Raw genomic sequence first — 20544 nt, 5'->3', positions numbered from 1 at the left:
TAAAAAAAAATTTAAATAATATGCTGTAAACTGCTCTGCCTGAACGTATCATTGGAGCAAAAAAGATGCTATATAATATTATGTATTATTAATATTATGTATTTATTGTACATGTACTATTTCTACCGATATTTTTATGTATTTCAAATATTATTTAGAATAAACATTCATGCTTATAATATAAAAAAAATGTATTTGTGTAATTTATTGTCTGATAAATATACAGCGTCCTATTTTAACTTGGACAGTAATATAATTTAAAACTTTGCAAAGTATTCGAAAAAGTAGAAAAAATGACTTATATCACATTCTGCAGCTCGAAAACAAAACTGCCCTTGAAATGACCTTCAAATTATCTTGAAAGTCAAAGTGGATGCCCCTCTTAAAGTATAGTAACTTTTGTCTTTAAAATTTTTCATGAATCTTTAAAGTTCTTATGTAATTTAGGTAGAGAATGAGTGAAAAAAAAAGATTGAACTTCTATTACCTCGAAATAACGTTGCAGGTTCTCTGGGATACATTATATAAACATAGAATTTTTCACTCTATGGAATCCTGGGTAAAAAAATCGGGTTCCTACTTAAAAAATAAAGTTAACCCTGTAGTAACCTTGAAAATGAAGTTCAAGTAAATCCCTTCATAACTTACAATTTTTTATTGAAAAATTTTTCGAATACTTTGCAAAGTTCGGAGTTCTCTTATAACCTAAATTAAAGTGGGATACCCTGTAGAGGGTTTCCAAGAAGTCCAGAAACTCCTATAACATTTTCTATGTAAATTATTTTTGAAAAAGATTAAGGTCATTTTTCTAGTAACTTTCAACGAGGAATTTAACGGTGGCCTTGGATTTGATCTTGACGATATTCTTGAAGGTTGTTTCAAGGTCAACTTATTGTTTTTAAATCGAAACTGATAGACCGAGGATGATAGACCTCTCAAATAGTATATAAGTAATAATAATACTTGATGAAATAAAACAACGCCAACTGAACTCTAAATTATTGTCCCCGCCATGTAAATTAATAATTATTCATTATCAAAAAAAGAAAAAAATATGTGTCTTTTATTTTTGAAAATGTAACGACAAAAACGTTTGAATTGCGGCATCGTATTAATCCTTTAAATTTGTTTCTCCAGAAAGTTTTAATGTTAAGTGTTTTACTCGTTTCATTACCATAGGCCTCGATTGTCCCAGCAAATCCGAGTATTTTTTTAAAAGGCAGACCTACGACGTAACAATTAACATTTTTTAGTGTTTTTTACACTTGCGTTCTTTTAGAGACAGGTGAGTATATATATATTCTATAGGTATTTTGTTGCGGTTGAAAAGATTTTTCCATTATTTTTAGCTTCGCAAAATATCTGTTTTTTAACATATTTATTTATAAATCCCCTATCTTTATATAAGTTCATGCGATGCAGTGAAACTAGTAAACTATGAAAAACAACGAAAAAAATCTATTATATCCGTCTTGTAGATGTTTAAAAAATAAAAGACACGTATTTTTTGTTTATTTAATCAATTAAAAACTGGCCGAGAAAGAGCGCGATAAAGCTTTCCGTGACGTCACGATAACATAGCATTTGCATATATCCGAATAATCGTGGGTACCTTTGGCACGCCGTAACTCAGTCAATTTTCTATTAATCGAAAAAAGAAAAAATACGTGTCTTTTAATTTTGTAAAATCTACAAGATGGATACAATGGAATTTTTTCGTTTTTTTACATAATTATGCAAATAATCAAAGTAATATTATTAATAAAGGAGAAAATAATTTATAGGAGTGGCGTATACGTGAAATAAGGCAATGGCTGTTAACTGTTATGCGATAGTGTTGTTTAGTTTTCTATATAAACAAAAGTATATTGATATATCTACGTTACCCATTTATATTATTTGTATGTAACATCTGTATATGTATACTATAAAAGCTACAATTTATTAAGCTTAACTTTATATGTATACTATAAAAGCTATAATTTATGAAGTTGCTTATTAAATTGATTTGTTTAAATTGAATTGATGTATTAAATCATTAATATTAACGCGTGTATTATGTTAAAGCACGCAGATTAACAGAAGAATGCTCAATTTGCAAAGTATCAATTCTAGTAATTATCGAAACGCTATTGACTATAATAAGACGTGTGATCTTTAAAATATTAACGTCAATGTCAGATGCTTTCTACGTTCGAAATTTGAAGTCAAAACACGTGTACCAATGTGTTCTCTGGACATAAAATCAACTCTGAAGTTTAAGTATGATTTATCGATTACTCTAAAGTGATAAGTAAATCTTTTCTAAAAGCATTATTGACTAAATAAGGTCTGATGAAAATATATTCATGTAAAAGACGCCTAAAAGTTTATTTTATAAACATTAATATATTTAACATCATTTTCTTCCCGAAATTAGAATAATTATTAGACGGTTATATCACACTTAACGCAACGAGAATACGAAACTGTAGTGAATTACGGCTCCAACTTGAAAAAACAAACATATACACATATATAAGATTTAGAGAGCTCGTATTTTTAAGAGTAATAATTACAAGTTTCTGTTGATTATTTGAGGACCAGCAAACGTTCGATTTGTATTAGGAAACATTTTCTAGATGATATATATACACAAATACTTATTGGTAGTCTTTTTTTAAACGTTGCCTTTTATCAAGCCACTTGTGAAGAAATAAATTTGGCAATGCAATGCACTCTATCATTATTTTGGCAAATAAAATTCTATTTTTATCGTGAAAATATATAAATGTCAAAGTCATGTATATTTAAAAAAAAAAAGAAAATTCTAAGTGTGGATGAAGGAACTGAGCGGAAAATTGATGAAAATTGACGTAGAAAAATTATTTAAAAACTGCACATGATTGTGAAAGACCAATAAAACTTATTAACAATTACGCGCATTTTAGTTTTGTTCATAAAAAAAAATTTTTTAAATTGAACATTCCGAGATCAGTAGAAACTGAATCTATGTAGCATATTGATTTAATTTTTATAGATATAAATGGGCTTAATAGTTAGGAAAATCCCGCGCACTTTTCTATCCAATCAAAATATTATAACCGTTCAAGAAATAAATATTATTTCTCATTACGATTATGTACCTGAAAAAGATCAGTCGGTAATATAAATTTACACTTTTGTGTGATAATACCCTGTCAAAAGGAACTGCATCCTCATACCCAGATAATTAATAAGAGCTGTATAAATAGACATGAGTTATTTTCTGAAATAACCGTTATAAATTATATCTAAAAAAAAGTTAAAACCAAAGGAAAAACATAACATTGAGTAGGAATTGAACCCAACTCTAGACATCGGTCTAACTTCATACTTAATGAAGTTAGAATTTATATTGAAATTATAAATATAAAAATTAATCTCGTCATCATACAAATTAATTGTAAGGTAATTGTGAGAAAAAAAAATTTTTATCTATGGTATCTACGTGGACTGGAACCCGGGACGACAAAAATGAAACCAAGCAGCACGCGTTAGCCATCTCGGCTATCAACGCACTAGGATTACGTAGTACGAAAGTTACATATGTTCATAGAAATGTACGAGGGTTTGTGATTAAAAAAGGGGCTTAAGTTGTAGATATTTGCTGTAATAATTAAGATATTTCGAGATATTTAATTATGAAAAAAAAAAAAAAATTGCATCAAGTGGGAATCGAAGCCTTTATTCTGGTCGAAGAGAAAAGATTTGCCGAGACGAAATTCTCTTCGAGTGCTCAAACTCGCACTCTTGCTTCGCCCCGCCCATCGGCTAACGTGATTGGTCAGACGCACATTCTCTTCTTCTCCTCTGTATATTAGACGCACGTTTGGTATTCCCCTCTCGCGCCGAACGAAAATGTGCGTCAGCTTCGGTGCTTTGGCCACTACGGGGCGCTCGAACCAGTAACATTTGTCGGGCACGCTCGGAAGCATTGCCGTCAGCAATCTCCCTACTAATCTCTGCTCCGTAGTCGCTCTGAATGAACCTACTGTGACCCCGCGCTCAACAGAGAGCACCAGAAGTGGGGGCTTGTGACTATGAGAGAAAGAGCGAAAGCTCGCAAGCACTCTACTCGCATTGCTCTACGGCATTGCATTTGATATGCGTTCTCATAACAAAATTTTTTTTTATTATTGTTAGTTTGTTGAGAATATTTCCTTATTGATGATTTTTTGAGCTTTTGTCTGGCTAAATGATGGTGTAGAGCTACATAATGGCTGTATAAACGCGGTTATAGTCGTCTTCGTCCAAGTTTATTATTTTATTATTGTTACATATATTTTTGTTGCAAATATTGGTGGTAAGACAGATGTTTATTTGAATCTTTATTCAATGAAAGTATAATATTTAACTTGTACTTTCACATTTTTAACGAAAATAATTGTAACGTTGACGATTGTTCTCGGCTTTAATAGTAACAGTTTTTCAAAAATTAATGTCATATTGATTAAAATCATGATTCTATTTACTTTGACATACACATGCATACACACACGCTCGCATACACGCATTCATACTGCAATCTTATATTAATCATCTTGACGACAAGTACTTTGTTTATTCACCCAGTATACTTATAAAGTAAACGAATAAAAACTTGAAAATTAAAATTTATTTTGTAAACGTTTTAAGTTTATTGCGAAAAGTATAGCGAAACAACAAAATCATCAATGAACATAGGATTTCGTGAGCGCGTGGTCTTATTCAAGTCGCTTGTGTTTATTTCAATGGGCGAGCCCATCACACCACGCAAGTCTCGTGCAATTTGATCGTTCGCGGAAAATACTCAAGGTCAAGGCGACAATTTATTGATCCCTCAAGTCGAATGGGGGGAATAAGTTTTTTTCTTACACGCGCGTAATTGCAGTGAAGGCGAATGGCATTTTATATTCAAGAGCTTCGTGGAAATAAGCCATGAATATTTGCTCTTGATGCTTCCGGTTTTTGCCGAAGGTTGATTTCTAGAAAACATTGATTTTGTATAGTAATAACGTTAATCGAAGAGCTTGCATTATTTGACAAATGCTACTTGATTGATTAATTTGTTCAGTACTATATATTGATTGACGTGAATAATCAAAATATTTTTTCATTTTATTTTAAATTAATATTATTATAGGTTTTTAATCAAGTATAAACTTAATAAAATCTAATCTTTTAATCTTTTAACAAACTAAAATAATCGAATAATAATATTATTGTACAAACTGAAAAAATGAATTTTATTTGAACTCCCACAAGAAGAAGGTATATTACGTGTGTATGTTTAATTAAAATTTTTAAAACTACCTGTACTCATGGTGTTCAAACTAATAATACGAATGACGCATTTAATTGGAATTTATTTAACAAGATCTAGAACTACTTTTACTGATGAACATTATTACAAAATACAGTTTGGATGAAAATGCACTTTTCTTTGATTGATAAATGATAATGTTGCAATTATGTAATAGTGTCGCCATCTTTATGTACTGAAGTGAATACATGAGTATGTAATGATAAAGATAAAATTAATTACATTGCTCTTACTTGCAGACGATAAGGTCGCATGTTGCAGTCGAGTTTCATCTATAATATCATGATTTCTACCACCTGTAGTTAAGACAATATGTACAAGTTCATTCGTCTATAATCAAAGATTATACTCATTATGATATGGAAATTTGATATAAAAAATTATTCGTAGATAAGAAATAGATGAAGAAAATTAGAAAAGTCCGCAATAAAAATATTGTTGGTTCATTTTATAAGTTATCCACTCTCCATGTAGTATCCAATAATACTCCCTACTGGAAATATCCATATAGATTCCTATATGGAGTTAATATAACATCAACATGGATTCTACATAAAATGAATATGATATCCATATAAATTCCATACAGTTCTATATAAAATCTACGTAGATTCTATATGGACTTCTATGTTGATTTTAATGGAATCTATATAGATTTTGCCAATGAGTAGATATGGAATCCACAAGAAGAAATCTGTGATGGGAATTGTATTTTAAATAATATTTCACATAATATTTATACTTATTTTTTATGTAAAAGTATTGTTTTGAATTTTCCAAATTTAAAACAATAAAAAAAGGATAATCTATAACCTATCGGTTCTTTTTGTGATAGTTCATTCGCCGTCATCATTATTTTCAATAAAAAAAGAACATACAAAAACCGAGAATTAACGTGTAATTGTAATGTACATATTAATGTATTATAGAATCAGGTTCAAAAAAATCGTAAAAAAATTGGTTGTTGATAATAAAGAAATTTCAGTTACTTGTGAATATAAACTGCATCAATGTTCATTATTTTATTTGTTACTCTCGATTATAAAAAACATCGAAATCAAGCCATTATGAACAATTTTTTAGAGCGCCACCGATTTGAAAATAAAAGTAATGTTTTTAAGCGCGCGAAAGCTCGCTGATAGGCTGCTTCCACCACCTTGACCAGCCCGTCGGATTTTAAATAGGTTCCTTTTCAATATCATTTGACAAGAATTCCCAACTTTTCAAATTCCACAAGAGATCTTAAAAATATAGAGTTTACTGTACCAATCACCGCCGAATTTTTCACTTAATGTGATTTCAAAATCATTTTTCGGCTAACAAAAGAATTGAGTTGAAATTTAATTCTTTTTAGTAAAAAAGGCCATTTTTCCACATACTTATCATGAAATTTTCTAATATTTACTACACTATGCTAATTGGTTTGATTGCAGTTCATTATAAACCAGTTAGATTACAAATTAAATTTATTCAATGAAAATATTACAAAATGTAAAAATTACAGCAACAATCAACTAATAAAAAAGGCAATCGTACTATAATCTATAACAAATGAGCGTCACGCTCCACTTCTTATTATCCACATAATAATAAAATTGAGAGGGAGAGAGAGAATGAGAGAGTGTGAGAGAGAGAGAGAATAGATAATTGAGGTGAATAATTAAGTGAAATTTTAATCGATGTTGAGCTTGCGAAATGAGCCTTGTACACCCTCAAGCTCTTTGAGAATATTGGATTTGTTGTTAGGCAATCGGGCACTTTCGTTTGTTCGACTGATTTTTTCTTCGCGAAGAAACCAGTCACGATGTTTCTCAACTTTTAGTCGCCATGCTTCTGCAATTAATGTACGGAACATTCAATGGTTATTTTACTCAATGAAAGAATTCATAAATACTCGAAAATACCTATAAAATTATCGTACCGTTTAGCTCTTGAAAGCTACCTGCGTTACCACCGTACTCATTTGGAAGAATGTCCTTATCCATGTAAGCGTGTAACTCTTCACCCCCACCGGTATGGATTCGGAACTAAAAACGATGAGTATACGTCAAAACAGATGTTATTTTTATTTTATAAAAATCTTGATTTTACGTAGAGTAGATTACTAGACGCGATGTTTCTTTGAAAAATCTGACAAAAATTATGACAATGGCGGTTCTAGCAATTATAGCTCTTAAATCATTCCTAAGTAATATCTTCAATATTCACCTTTGAAATGAGTTTTTCCTTCAATAACGGATAAAAAACGTTCATGATACTGCCGATAAAAGACGGCGCGTTCAGATAATGAATTCGATGTAATCTAAATGGCATGCTGTTTTGTGTAGCGAGCATGGCTTTCTTCACGATTGTTTGAGCTGGTACGCATTTTGCGAAATGACCCGCTGTGAATCCCTGTTTTAAGGAAAAACACATTTATGCTGAAAATAAAATATATCAAACCACTAAAATTCACACATTTGAATATGCACCTTAAGGTCAAAGACCATGACGTTTGTGAGAGAAGCTTCTTCCATCAGACGAATATCCAAAACCATAAGAACTCGCCTTGTCGCTGCTGTCAACGAAAACTTGTCAATATCTGTATCCTTTAGTCGGAATATTGTCACTCTGTGACCTTCCTCAGTCAATTTTGGAAGTACAAAATATTCTCTGTAAAGAACGATGATAAGTTCATAAATTTATTGAACTGTAATCTCTTTAATGAAAATTTAGTAACCGAGTTATGTAGAAAAAGCACACTCGATTAAAAATGCAAACTTACATTGAATCACAACAATCTTGAATATCCCTTGCAAGTGGATCCCTGTTTGCAAAGAACTCAGGTAAAGCTGTTCGTGCACTGTAGTATGTTTCTATTATCATTTTGCATCTTTCTATACTGTTTTTGCAGCCGAATAAAAAGTGTTCCAATCTTTTATCATCTGGATTCATTGGTCGCCATTAGTTGTAACAATATAATGTATAATAATGTAGCACATTCAAAACTTTATTAAATTTAAATTACCCATATGTTTCGGAAGATGTGGTTGTTTAGCAAGCCAATCTCTGATTGCAATTAAATCGAGTTTTCTCATTTCTGGATTTGGCGGCAACTCCTCATCGATCCGCCTCTGTTGCTCAACCGTCGGCGGTAATAATGTCATTATAATTAATAACTAAACTGTAACAGAAAAGTAAGGCACTTTTTATATTTCATTAAAGATCATTTAATAACAACCTATCTATCATGAAAATTCATTATATTTCTGATAGTGAAAAATTATATTTTTTAACTATGTTACTTTCAAACTATTCGATTGTATTATCGTCTGGGTGAGGGCAATTTGTAAATTCTACTTCAGGGGTATCGTAGCGCAATTCACACAAGTTTCATATACAGTAAAGAAAATGTATATTACGCGCGACTTAATTAGCATATATGTATATGAGTAACTTATTATATGTATAGTCACGGACATTAAAATATATATGTGCCTTGACAATAAGACGACAAAGATTTTTTATTAATTTTTTTATTCTCCTCTTGACGAGAAGAGACTTACAAGATATTAGAGTACGTAAGACAATGATGAATTGATGAATGCACGAATTTTCATTAAGTGATGATCATTTACAACAACAGAATATAGTAAACTAAACTCAAAATAAAAGAACTAGCCACTAAGATCTTTGCATTTCCATTTTCTCTTGTTTATTTTTACAAAGTGTCTTTCTCTGATTTACATTTCATTTGTACTTATTTTTCTTTCCGTTATTTTTATTAGTTTTATCTCACGTTTTCCTTGATATGAATCTTCATTAAATAGAATAATTTTCCTGAATAGAGTTTTTTGCGCAAAGTAATTAATGATATGTGAAATAGAATTCTCGTATTTGTTTTTTATGCAAAAAGATTCTTTCATAGCATTGTTTTAGAGATAAGCTTTTATCTTGCAACTCCAAATGCAACGAATTTCAATTTCAAGGCAAGTCGTACCACTAATGCAGAGTACACCTTCAAGATTGTCAAGTAAGTCAATATTTTCCGCTGCTAGACCAACAAAAGAACAGCGAATATGAGCTTCATCTTTTCTTATACTATTTGAAAAATCGAAGTTATGCGAAAATTTTATACGTTATTTTGGTTATTTTGATTGTTTCCTTATCTTCCCAACGTTATTTTCGGTATTTTTTCCTGGTGTGATGACATTGTTGTCCAGCTTGGAAGAAAATTACATTTTTGCATATTTGCAAAGGCAATTTTTAAGAATGATTTATTCCTTTTAAATCAATATTTTTTATTAGACCTGATATCAGGTTTTGCGGAAATTTATAATGTTTTGAAAAAATATATCAATCTACCAATTGATTAATCAACAATATTACAACATAACATCAGCTACAATGGACAATAAATGAATTAAGTTATTCTGCAAGTTTATAAATAACAAAGTAAATACATCAAGATGAAATGTGTGATTATTTACTTAACAATTATGTCCTCGTTAAGTGCAAAATTGTCACTAACGCACACTATTCAATACAGCATAGAATTCTGCATAAAAAAAGTTTACTCTAAGAAAATGTTATTACCAATGGGTAATAACAAAAATCATGGTGACAAAGTGCTAGCAAACAACGAAGCCATTAAGTATAATCGAGATAAGCAGAAAAAATTATGATAACACAGCACATAGCTCGTTGCAGTTTTTCCTCATACAATAAAAGCCGACGACTGCTTAAGCGCAGTCATAAACAGTGCATCAATCGAAAATGAAGCTCATTCTCGGTCTCTTCTTAACAGCATGGGTAAATGCAGATCAGGTGAACCAATCGCCAACAGGTATAACATGTGCAAATGTACGTTGTCGCGAGGCTTGTCTCGATAATCCGACTCGTTGTGTTACGAGGTGCAACACAACCAGAATTTGTTCACCTGACAAAGTTTGCTTGAATGGATACTGCGAGAACAAACCGAAATTAACGTGTGCAACTGTTCTATGTATCACTGGGACAATTTGTCTCGAGAATCCAATACGTTGCGTAAAACCATGCCAAGACAAGCAGAATAGTTGTTCGAGTGGTACAACCTGTACCAATGGATACTGCGAGGAAATCCCAAAATTGACATGCGCAACTGTTAAGTGTCGTGGCGGTTATGTATGCTTAGAGAATCCTATTCGGTGCATTCAGACTTGCAAGGCGAGAGAGAATTGTTCCAAAGGCACCATTTGTTTGAATGGTTACTGCGAGAAAATTTTCACCAGTCCCATAAGAACAACTACGCCGTCGGTGTAGTGACTAGCATAGTTATATTCTGATTGAGTGAGTCACATATTTGTATGTCTACGAAGCTATGAGTGTTAATTAGTATTCATTGTCTATCTTAGCGTACATAAATTATAGAGTTAAAGAGTTAAGTTATTTACGGTAGTCTCAATGTTTTCGTTTTTTTATCCATATGAATTATGATATAAGAATCTAGCAAGGCTTTGACAATAGCAATCAAACGATCAATTTGATCTTCAAAACTCAAAGTTTTCACAAAAAATGCAAGCTCTATAAAATTATATGAAAGTATAATAGCTATTTTTTCTTATTGCAGGTAGACTGTTTGCAAAATATTTTGAGGACTTGAGGATAATATATAGTTATTATATTATAGCTTATAGGTAATCGATATAACAACACAGAAACCAAAGTAATCTCCATCTTACTGCAATTTTGTTTGTTCATATTGTTTTAACATTAATTATATTATTAATTAATAAAACGAATTGCTCATGTCTAAATTTTACAGTAATTATAACTTTTATACAATAATAAATAGAATTAAAATATTTATTTGTTTATTTCTTCATGCGTTTCAAATACTGATTCATTAATTTGTTCGATGTAATGGACATCTTATCATTGAAAACCTTATACTCCACAAATATTCCATATAACAAGACAAACAACAATATATTTAGTATGAAATTACAGGACAATAACTTGCACGATGACGCTTATAATCCAAGTCATCATTATCACTGACAAAGTATTGACACTATTTTGCAGTCTCAACTTTGATAAAATCAATCAAACAGTGAATGCATAAATGCAAATAAGGAAGCGAAAATAAGGAAACTATAAAAGCACAAATATATGTACAACGTATCATAACGTCACTGAAATTCCCCGCGTGCATCGAATAAAAGACAGCGATTTGATGATGTGCCGATGCAGTAACAAACGAATTGTCGGTCAAAAATGAAGTCTATCGTCGCTATTCTCCTTCTTACGGGTGCAACTCTGGTTTATTCGCAGATTCCACTCATAACTTGTGAAAATAAAGGCTGTCCCGATGCCTGTCTTGAAAACCCGACGCGCTGCGTGACTTCATGTAACGCTAATAAACTATGTGGTGTCAATCAAATTTGCTTGGATGGATACTGCCAGAGAAGACCATTATTAACCTGCTCTACTTATGATTGTCGCGATGGTTATTTTTGTCGTAACAACCCAGTTCGTTGTGTCAAGACTTGCACACTTGGAACGGAATGTCCCCGCAAGACACTCTGTTATAAAGGGGGTTGTGAGAAAATAATTTATGTACCATATTAATCAGATGACGATGAATGGTAGACTAGGTGAGTGAACTTTTTGATTGATGTGAAAATACAGTTTTTTTTGTTTTTTTTTTCAAGATATTGGTATATATTTATGCTTATGTTAGTATTAATAGTAGAAAATTTAACTTTTTGTTACAGGCAGAGAATTTCAAATTGAGGTACTACCTACAATTATGACCTAGTAGCCATAAAATTAAAAAATCTAACTAAATACTCAAAAAAATCAAGCATGCAGAAAAACATTCATATCAAATATTTAATTTTTGTCAGTACTTTTATATTCATGTGTTATTAATAAGTTGAGTTTATGTTGGAAAATAAATTAATAATAATGAAAAGATGCTATTTAATATGACAAATGTTTTTTTAGCGTAAGGATGAAACAATATACGTGTAAAGAAAAATTGAACTCGATCGATGTAGATAAAGAAATGATAACACAATTTATTTTAGGCGGTTTATTAACTAATTCATTAACCTTCTTGGACATTTAAATTTAATTATAGCAAAGTATGTTGTTAGTCGGAATAAATCATTTTATTAACTAAACTTTTGAAACAATATACTTTACCAGTCAAAAAATCATGATCAATGCAAACTAATTGATTTTTTCATTACATTTTTTATAAGATACATTATTCATGCACCTAGTTGATTTAGAATTTCAAACATTGCTTATTACTTAAGATTTCGAAATAATGTTCAAAATTGCAGTAGCGGGTAGTACGAAAATTTCATAAATGTACTTATATTAAAGCGTTTGAAAAAACCTTGCATTAATCTGGAAATATATTAAATGTTTTTAAATATACACATCATTATTTTAAATATATACTTTCAGAAACGAAAAGAAGTGCTGTAATGCGTACGGACGTTAAGTTTGTTTGCAGTTTTGACTTACAGTACTTATTTCTTATTCTATCTAAGATTTTGTTATTTAAATTTCAGAGGAGTTACTTGAATCTTTTTATATTCGACAAGTATTCATCTCATATTAAGACTAATTTAGACTTAAATTTTACATCGCCCCTATATGAGATAAAGATAATTAAACACATACATTTTATTTGAAAGTATCATTATTTTATTACAGCACATCAAAATACATCTTTGATTCGTTTGATAATTATAAATACGCAAAAATGACATATTAAACAAGATTGATTGAATTGTTACATTGATGAAGTATATAATTTTAATCTAGATCCTGTGGTATGGATTTTTTTGGAGCACATTTTTTTCTGGTATACAAACGACAATTCGACAGCTTAAGGGATTTGGCGGAAGATATCCAACTAGATTTTAACCTCTTGGTACACATTTTCCATTGACACATCTTTTCTCTGGTATGCAAATGACATCGCGGCAACTTGCAGCTGCTGGTGAACGCTTACTACGTGTATTTAAATCTCTTGGTACGCATCGTCCATTGACACACTTTCTTTCTGGTACACACAAGATATTACGGCAGCTAAGTTTGATTGTTGGAAGTTTTTCGCAGCGTCCGTTCATGCATTTGGTACCTTTGATACAATGGTTAGAGTCTATGCACATTGGTTTTTTCGCATAAACCAATGCCAAGCTAACGAGTAAAAATACAACGACGAACTTCATCTTGAGCGTATAACGAAGACTTCGTTCTTTCGGAAAGGTTATATAGCATTTATAGGATAAAATGTTGTGCTCTTTCTGATGGACTCTTTGTGTATATATGACCAATGCGTTATCTTTGTTATTTTAGCTTCATTTTCCCTGTAAATTTTCCTGCTTACTCAACTTTTTATTGTTTTAACTTTATTTGCTTCATAGGGATATGAATTTTCACTTCATGCGTTCAATAATTGTCTCTTTAATGTTACGAAATTTTTAAGTTTTAACAATTAAATAAAACTTATATAAATGTTGACGATACTATAATGATGAATATTTTTTGGTAGAGTATTGTAATAATTTTTTAGCGTCAACATATATAATTGAGCAATGAACGTAAATATGCGAATAATATTTGTCGACAAATTACGATTGCGATCTTCAACATCTTCCTGAAGAAAAAATCCAAGAAATAAGCAAACATAAGATAATTATAAAAAGATGGTTGCGAAACATATAACGACTAATGTCATTGTGATTCATTGTGTGTACCGAATATATCAATAATGTTACTACGCGCCAATGCAGTTACAAACAGATAATCGACCGAAAATGAAGTCTATCGTCGTTGTTCTTCTACTTACGGGTGCAATACTTGTTCGCTCAAAGACACAGATTCCTCACATACCTTGGGAAAAAAAAGGCTGTCCCGAAGTCGGCTTCAATGACCCGTTGCGCTGTGTAATTACGTGCAACGATGATAAACCTTGTCGAGAAAATGAAGAATGTTTGGATGGATACTGTGAGAAGATACAAGTAACATGTCTAACGGCGAAGTGTATCAATGGTTATATATGCCGTAACAATCCTGTTCGATGTATAAAAATTTGTGAATCTAAAAAGGATTGTCCTCGTGGTACCATCTGTTTGAACGGGGCTTGTGAGGGCGATCGTCCTTCTTTATAATGATCAGATTATCTCAAATTTTTGAATGACTAAGTAAGTCATTTGTTTAAATGTACTATATACTTAATTATTGTTTGGACGTGATTCTTTGCTACCCTATATACTTTAGCTTCGTTTATCCCATAAATTTTCTTGCTTACTGAATTATTTATTGCTTTAACTTGCTTGACATAGAAATAATTTTTTCATTCTCCAATTCACTGCTGTTTTTCCTTATAACAATTGGTTGGTTCTAACTCAAATTTACTCAGTAAACTTTATCAATTATGATCGATGCTATTATTGCGAAATTCTTAATTTATATATTATCTCTATTTATTTAAAATAAATTCCAAATTATTAATTGTTAATTCAGTGTGTATTTGAAAGAACAGATGCTATTTTTTGTGTAATATCATAAAAAATGGCGAAAAGTTATGGAAAAAGCTTATTTTTTTATCAACTAATTGTTAAAAGGATGATTGAGGCAAAATGAGGGTTCTGTTATTGAAACGAATTTTTTAAGGAAATTTTAACTTCTTTTAAACTAATTTCTAGTGAAATATGAATTTAAATTTCCACAAGAATTGACATGTGATGAATCGAGATATATATATATATATATATATATATATATATATATATATATATATATATATATATATATATATACATACATATACAATAAATACAGAAAATTTTTTCTCACAGTGAAAGTAAGAATATTTAATGATATCATTTGCCAATGGTCATATATTTTTATATGTGGGTTAACACAGTTTAAATTGGAAATCGAAGCCCTAGATACATACTCAGTTACTAAAAACCGCCTTTGAAATTCTGTATCCCAGGAAAAAGTTGGTGATTAATAATTTTCTCATTTTTATTTCAGACAGTTTAATCCTCAAATTATTCTTCATACAAACAATTATAAGGAACCATAAATGCAAGAATATTTATCGTATAAAGGAATCGATGATTGAACTATTGGAAACATAAATATATACAAATAGAAAGACAAAAATATACTTTCATAGTAGTTTCGCAGAATTGAATATAACTATAGATATTGGTATTACTCTAATGGTTTGTCTGACACCTACTGTAGCATTAGATGATACAGTCCAACTTATAAAATTACTTGATAAATATTACAAAAATGATCAAGATTCGTATGAAACATTGTGAGGCTAGTTTCATTTACATATTATTTATATATTCTATAACTCTGTAATGCCACTTATCCATTAATTAATCAATTTTATTAAAAAAAAAACTTAAAATATCTCAATGTTTAATTTAACAAATCTTCAATAGAAGCATTCTCGATGATACAATGGATGAGCGGTTAGAAAATTCTTTTTACATATTTAATAAAGTCAATCGACATGTTTGCTGCAGTGGGTATCTTTTCGTTAGTAGTTTAATATATTTCAAGAGGAATCGTAATGGAAAGCTTCATTTTTAGAATGTTTTGAGCAATAAATTTTTTATTTTTCAAGACGATTCAATTCTCTTCATCACTATAATGACAGTTCCTCGAGAGCATTTAAAATTTCTGATATGTTCGTCGGATAAAAGCAAAATTAATGATTTTTGGAGACAGATTGTATGGAATATATACGAGATGTAAATGGCATAACTTTTTTCATATTAAATTATCACCTACTATTTGAGGTCGAATATTCATTTTAGAAATTAAAAACAAGTTATTTATTATTACATTACGAAATATTTTTAACGACATTAGTTTGAATAGCTTTTTCTTAATTATCTATATATCAAAAAGTTTTTTTCTTAGTTTGTATTCATCAACATGATATCCATCAAGAAACCTGATCAAAAAAGTGAAATCCACGTGAGACATATTTGACAGATGATCCAAATGAATATACACACGTGCTCCTCAAAGCATAAATATGCATTAGGTAATAACGCATATTAAGCATGCAACCTTAAGAGCGTCCAGCAGAAAAAAAACATCCATTTCGGTAGAGACGCATGTTTCCATGGATTTGGCAAGCACATCGCATACGAGTGCGCGGGTGTGAAAGTATGTGTGCTTATCGGTTTCGAAACACACTCGGAGAAATTACTGGTTTAGGACGACGTGAGGCGAATCGCGGCTTTCCGCTGATTTCCGTCAGAAGAAACCTTTATTTTTATTTAGTCGTTTTATTCCACTTATCCTGTCACCTCGACTTTAGACATAACAGTGTATACCCCGGAGGCGACGAGACGTGACAGTTATTTGTAAATGACTGTCAGATTAATGACAATGAGCGATAATAACAATTAGTACGTTATTGGATGTCGTACTGTTTATTTAAAAAATTCCTGTACAATTTTCTTAACATAATCGTACATTACGTTTGATATTTTACATTATTTGGAGCTAGTTTTTCATCCTCGTTTTCAACTCAATTGTATTGTTATGAATATTTCAAAGAGAAAGCAATATGTGTTCAACTTTTGAGCAACACATTAGGTATTCCATAGCTAGTATCGCGTTACATGTCTGTAAAATATAAGTTGTACACACAGATGTAGTAATTACGTTAAATGTATGTTCATTGCTCCTTTTCAAATTTTATAGCAATCAATTGCATCAAGATTTCTTAAATAAACGGCATGATAAATTTAATTTGATTCATCGTTTGTAAAGAATGAGCAAATATTCTGAAACAGAAGTTAATTTCATAAAATCTTCGCATTAATTTTCCCTAGTAGCTAGGCTTCGTAGATTTCATCTGCGAGTTAAAAAACATAAGACATTTTTGTTGCAATGTTGATTAAGTGCAGCATTTACAAGCCCGAATAGGTTCACTTATTCAAAATAAACTAGAAAACGAAGGAATTAACAGTTAGCAATCTACGTATAATTTCAAGATAAAGCGTTTAAACAAATTATCGTATCTCTCTATCTAAAGAGCACACAACCGAGTGAAAAGCTTTGTACCTTTCCTTCGTTAATTTGCCGTGTATGTCGAAATAAGACATGATTACCAGGTGTTGCTGAGTGTGCACACGCGCTATCAAAAATTGTCGACGTGCGCGGAAAGCAAAATATTTTATTTTCTTAGTCGGTCAAAACAATAATCTCACCGTCACGTTTTACTTAATCGGTTTGGTGGAATTTGATTGTGATGCAGGTAGCGTGGCAACGAAAGAAAAGTTGTTGTTGCACAAGATATCAATTAATCAATGATGTTCAGATGCCAATAGTCTTTAAAGTTCTGTGCTACTTTATTTCCACTGCACTATATTCGTCGACCAAATCACATTTCCCACGTTTTTTCTCACTTTTCTCACAAAAAACGTGTAATACTTCTATTTACATGAGTATTACGAAATGATTATTATCATTTTCATATGTAGATGTTATAAGGAGAATACATCATGGAAACTTATAAATATTGAAAGTAACTACTTTTTTCAAAGTTCTTTTTCAAAACACATACTATAACTAGCTGCTGAAATAATTATTATCTGTATTATTATTTTCCACTTGAACTTTAACGTTTCCCATAGAATATTTTATCAAAAAAAGTATGAAAATCTACGTAGCTTATCGGAGTGATAATGGAAATTGAAGAGGTGAATAATTGATTTTTATTGCCAACAGATGTTAATCGTATACAAGAAATTTGATCTGTTTACCGACACTTAGTATCAAGTCTCTTCTATTATTAAAACATCATATTGGACAGCTAAGTTTTCTCATTGACCTTCTATAGTTACTCCCGGCGTAATATTTATTTTTCTAATTCGCTATCAGTTTACTGCTGTCAATAGATTGTGGAAACAGCAATCAGCTTTTAATGCTGTTTTGTCGCTGAGACATCAGAAAATTTATACTCTATGTGTAGATTTATAAAATTCGAAGAAATATTTTTCCACTATTAGAATTTATACGAAGTTTCAACTAAATCAAAAGAAATTTTAGTAGTGTAAAATAAATCTTATAGTACTGGATCACTGTATAGGCTAATACGTTGTACTTTATTTGATGTTACGTTGACCAGATGTAGCAACTTCATCAGAAACAATAGTTCAGTTCAATAATTTTAAGACTATCTTACCTGTAGCGATCCAGTGTAAGTTGTATTTTACACATAATCATGGAAGACGAGAAGATAACATTTAATGAAATGACAGTAGCCTGTTGAAATTAATAATGTACAATGGATAATGGTTGCATTTACTGCGCGTGAGTACATTCTTTTTCTAACAATCTATGATTCATTGTAATTATACTGTTCTGATTGAACATATATGAAATTTGCCCTGTCTAATTTACTCCATAAATATGTAGTAATCTCGTTTTCTTCAATTGATTCATTAGGTTATCTTTCATTATCACAATCTATAACTAAATATTTCGATTGAATATAATTACGCTGTTTTAATTCGTTATATATTCAATTTAAACTGTTTTATTTATTTCATGAATTCAACATACTTATTTTTTATAAAAGATTTATTGCGTAAATGCGTGTGTATATGTGTATCTTCGCATGTTTTGCATTCAATAAATGGGTCAACAATTTTTTTTTATACTATTTGAACTTGCTAATACAACTACCTGGATAATTTTTCGATAATTAACCGGATGTTTTTTTAAAAATGTGTAATCCTAAAGTTTTTTATTAATCAGATCAATCAAAAAGATTAATTTTGATAATTGGTATTAAATAATGAATTGGTAAATGTTATCTCTAATTTCAATTAGTTAACCTGGTTCTTTATTATAAAAATACTAATGTCAAGGCAAGTAACATTGAAAATAATTGTATTTTCATATGATCAGAAATAAGTAATATTATTTATACTAAACTAATTATTTATAGTAAACAGTTGTATTTTATATTTGGATTGACTGCGTCTAAATAAATATTAGCATTTATTTGATTTTATTAAAAAATTTTAAAGAAGATTTCTTCTTACTTTTATCTTAACATTCTATAAAAATGATTACGTAGATATTCTTTGTTCTACGTTTATTATAATGATTCATACAGACTATAAAAAAAATTCTTTTTTGTTTTTAGGCATTTTTTATTTTTCTATATTAAATTATATCCAACTGTGGTAGATAACAACCACTTTTTATAATAATTAAATATTATAAAAAAAAGCGTTTAAGAAACACAAAAAAATCGCACATAGAAAAACACGAGAAAAACATACCTATTAGACGTTCCTAATCCGTCGTGCACAATAACCAAATAAAGCCTATAGCGTCGTTGTGATTGCGAAGCTTGTACGCCTGCGTGTATGTGTGTGTAATTAACTATCCGATAGAACTTGCCGAGCGGAAATTTGCTAGAAAACAGCAACTAGTAATAATAAATATCCTTGCCGCTCGACTGATCACACAAACAAAGATCGAAATTCAACAGAGAAATTGTTTTGTCGATAAAAGTGAGAAACAAAGCCAGGTACGAGTGGAAGAGTTGTCCTCCTTGAAGAGATCGGTTCACTCACGCTTACGTTCCCGGCACTTCTGCGCGTTTGCCAGGGGTTTCAAACGATCGCGCGTACAAACCATCTCCCACCAAGTCTCCCTCTTTCTCTCTCTTTTTCGAGCAGCATATGAGTTTCCGGTTGTTGAACTGATCTTGCGTTCGGCTATGGGTAACTCGTTTGGTCAGATTTTATTTGATATGCTTGTACTTACCAACGAGTTTCTATTTTTGTTCTGAAGATGAGATTGAGAGTAGAATGTTCGAATATTCTAGTAACGTAGTATACGTACTTCTGAGAAAATTACGTTTTTGTGAATCAGTATTCTATGTAGCGTAGAAATATATCTAAGATTTATTTTGCCGACTCGATTCAGTAGAATGTTTCACAGTGATTTGCCATCGACCTGTTCATTTAAAAGGCTTCTCATTTTTTATTTCGAAGTTAATTGCATATAATAACAGATCTGTTTTTAAATAATATCTCGACGCAACTGCCATTTATCCTACTGACCACGTTTCAGTTGCATTGACGATCATTCATCTGTGATTTATTTAATAAGATGAATTAACTATCAAACTTGTTTCGTTGCAACAATACAATGTATTAACTAAAAGATAGTAT

At 30.7% G+C, this 20544-nt stretch overlaps 2 protein-coding genes across 3 annotated transcripts; one reads left to right on the top strand and one right to left on the bottom strand.

The window, feature by feature from the left end:
- Window positions 1-6804: 6804 nt before the first annotated feature.
- Window positions 6805-19949, bottom strand: LOC131670698 (alpha-tocopherol transfer protein-like). Of its 2 annotated transcripts, none has more exons than XM_058946517.1 (7): window positions 19645-19949; window positions 8331-8486; window positions 8088-8247; window positions 7795-7975; window positions 7532-7717; window positions 7245-7350; window positions 6805-7156 (listed from the first exon to the last, which is right to left on the bottom strand). In XM_058946517.1, exons 2-7 carry the CDS (start codon window positions 8467-8469, stop codon window positions 6996-6998), a joined length of 933 nt encoding a protein of 310 aa, XP_058802500.1. In that variant the 5' UTR covers window positions 8470-8486; window positions 19645-19949; the 3' UTR covers window positions 6805-6995. The 2 variants fall into 2 exon arrangements, with proteins under 2 accessions (XP_058802500.1, XP_058802501.1); XM_058946518.1 differs by having other exon boundaries at window positions 7038-7153; window positions 7228-7350.
- Window positions 10079-10603, top strand: LOC131670727 (protein psiR-like). Its single transcript, XM_058946593.1, has one exon. The coding sequence runs from the start codon at window positions 10079-10081 to the stop codon at window positions 10601-10603; it is 525 nt and encodes a 174-aa protein (XP_058802576.1).
- Window positions 19950-20544: the final 595 nt, after the last annotated feature.

The sequence above is a fragment of the Phymastichus coffea genome, unplaced genomic scaffold (genome assembly GCF_024137745.1).
Source record: "Phymastichus coffea isolate CEN01 unplaced genomic scaffold, Cenicafe_Pcof_1.1 PCOF00114, whole genome shotgun sequence".
NCBI classification, from domain to species: Eukaryota; Metazoa; Arthropoda; class Insecta; order Hymenoptera; family Eulophidae; genus Phymastichus; species Phymastichus coffea.
This window is presented reverse-complemented; position numbering and strand designations above follow the sequence as displayed.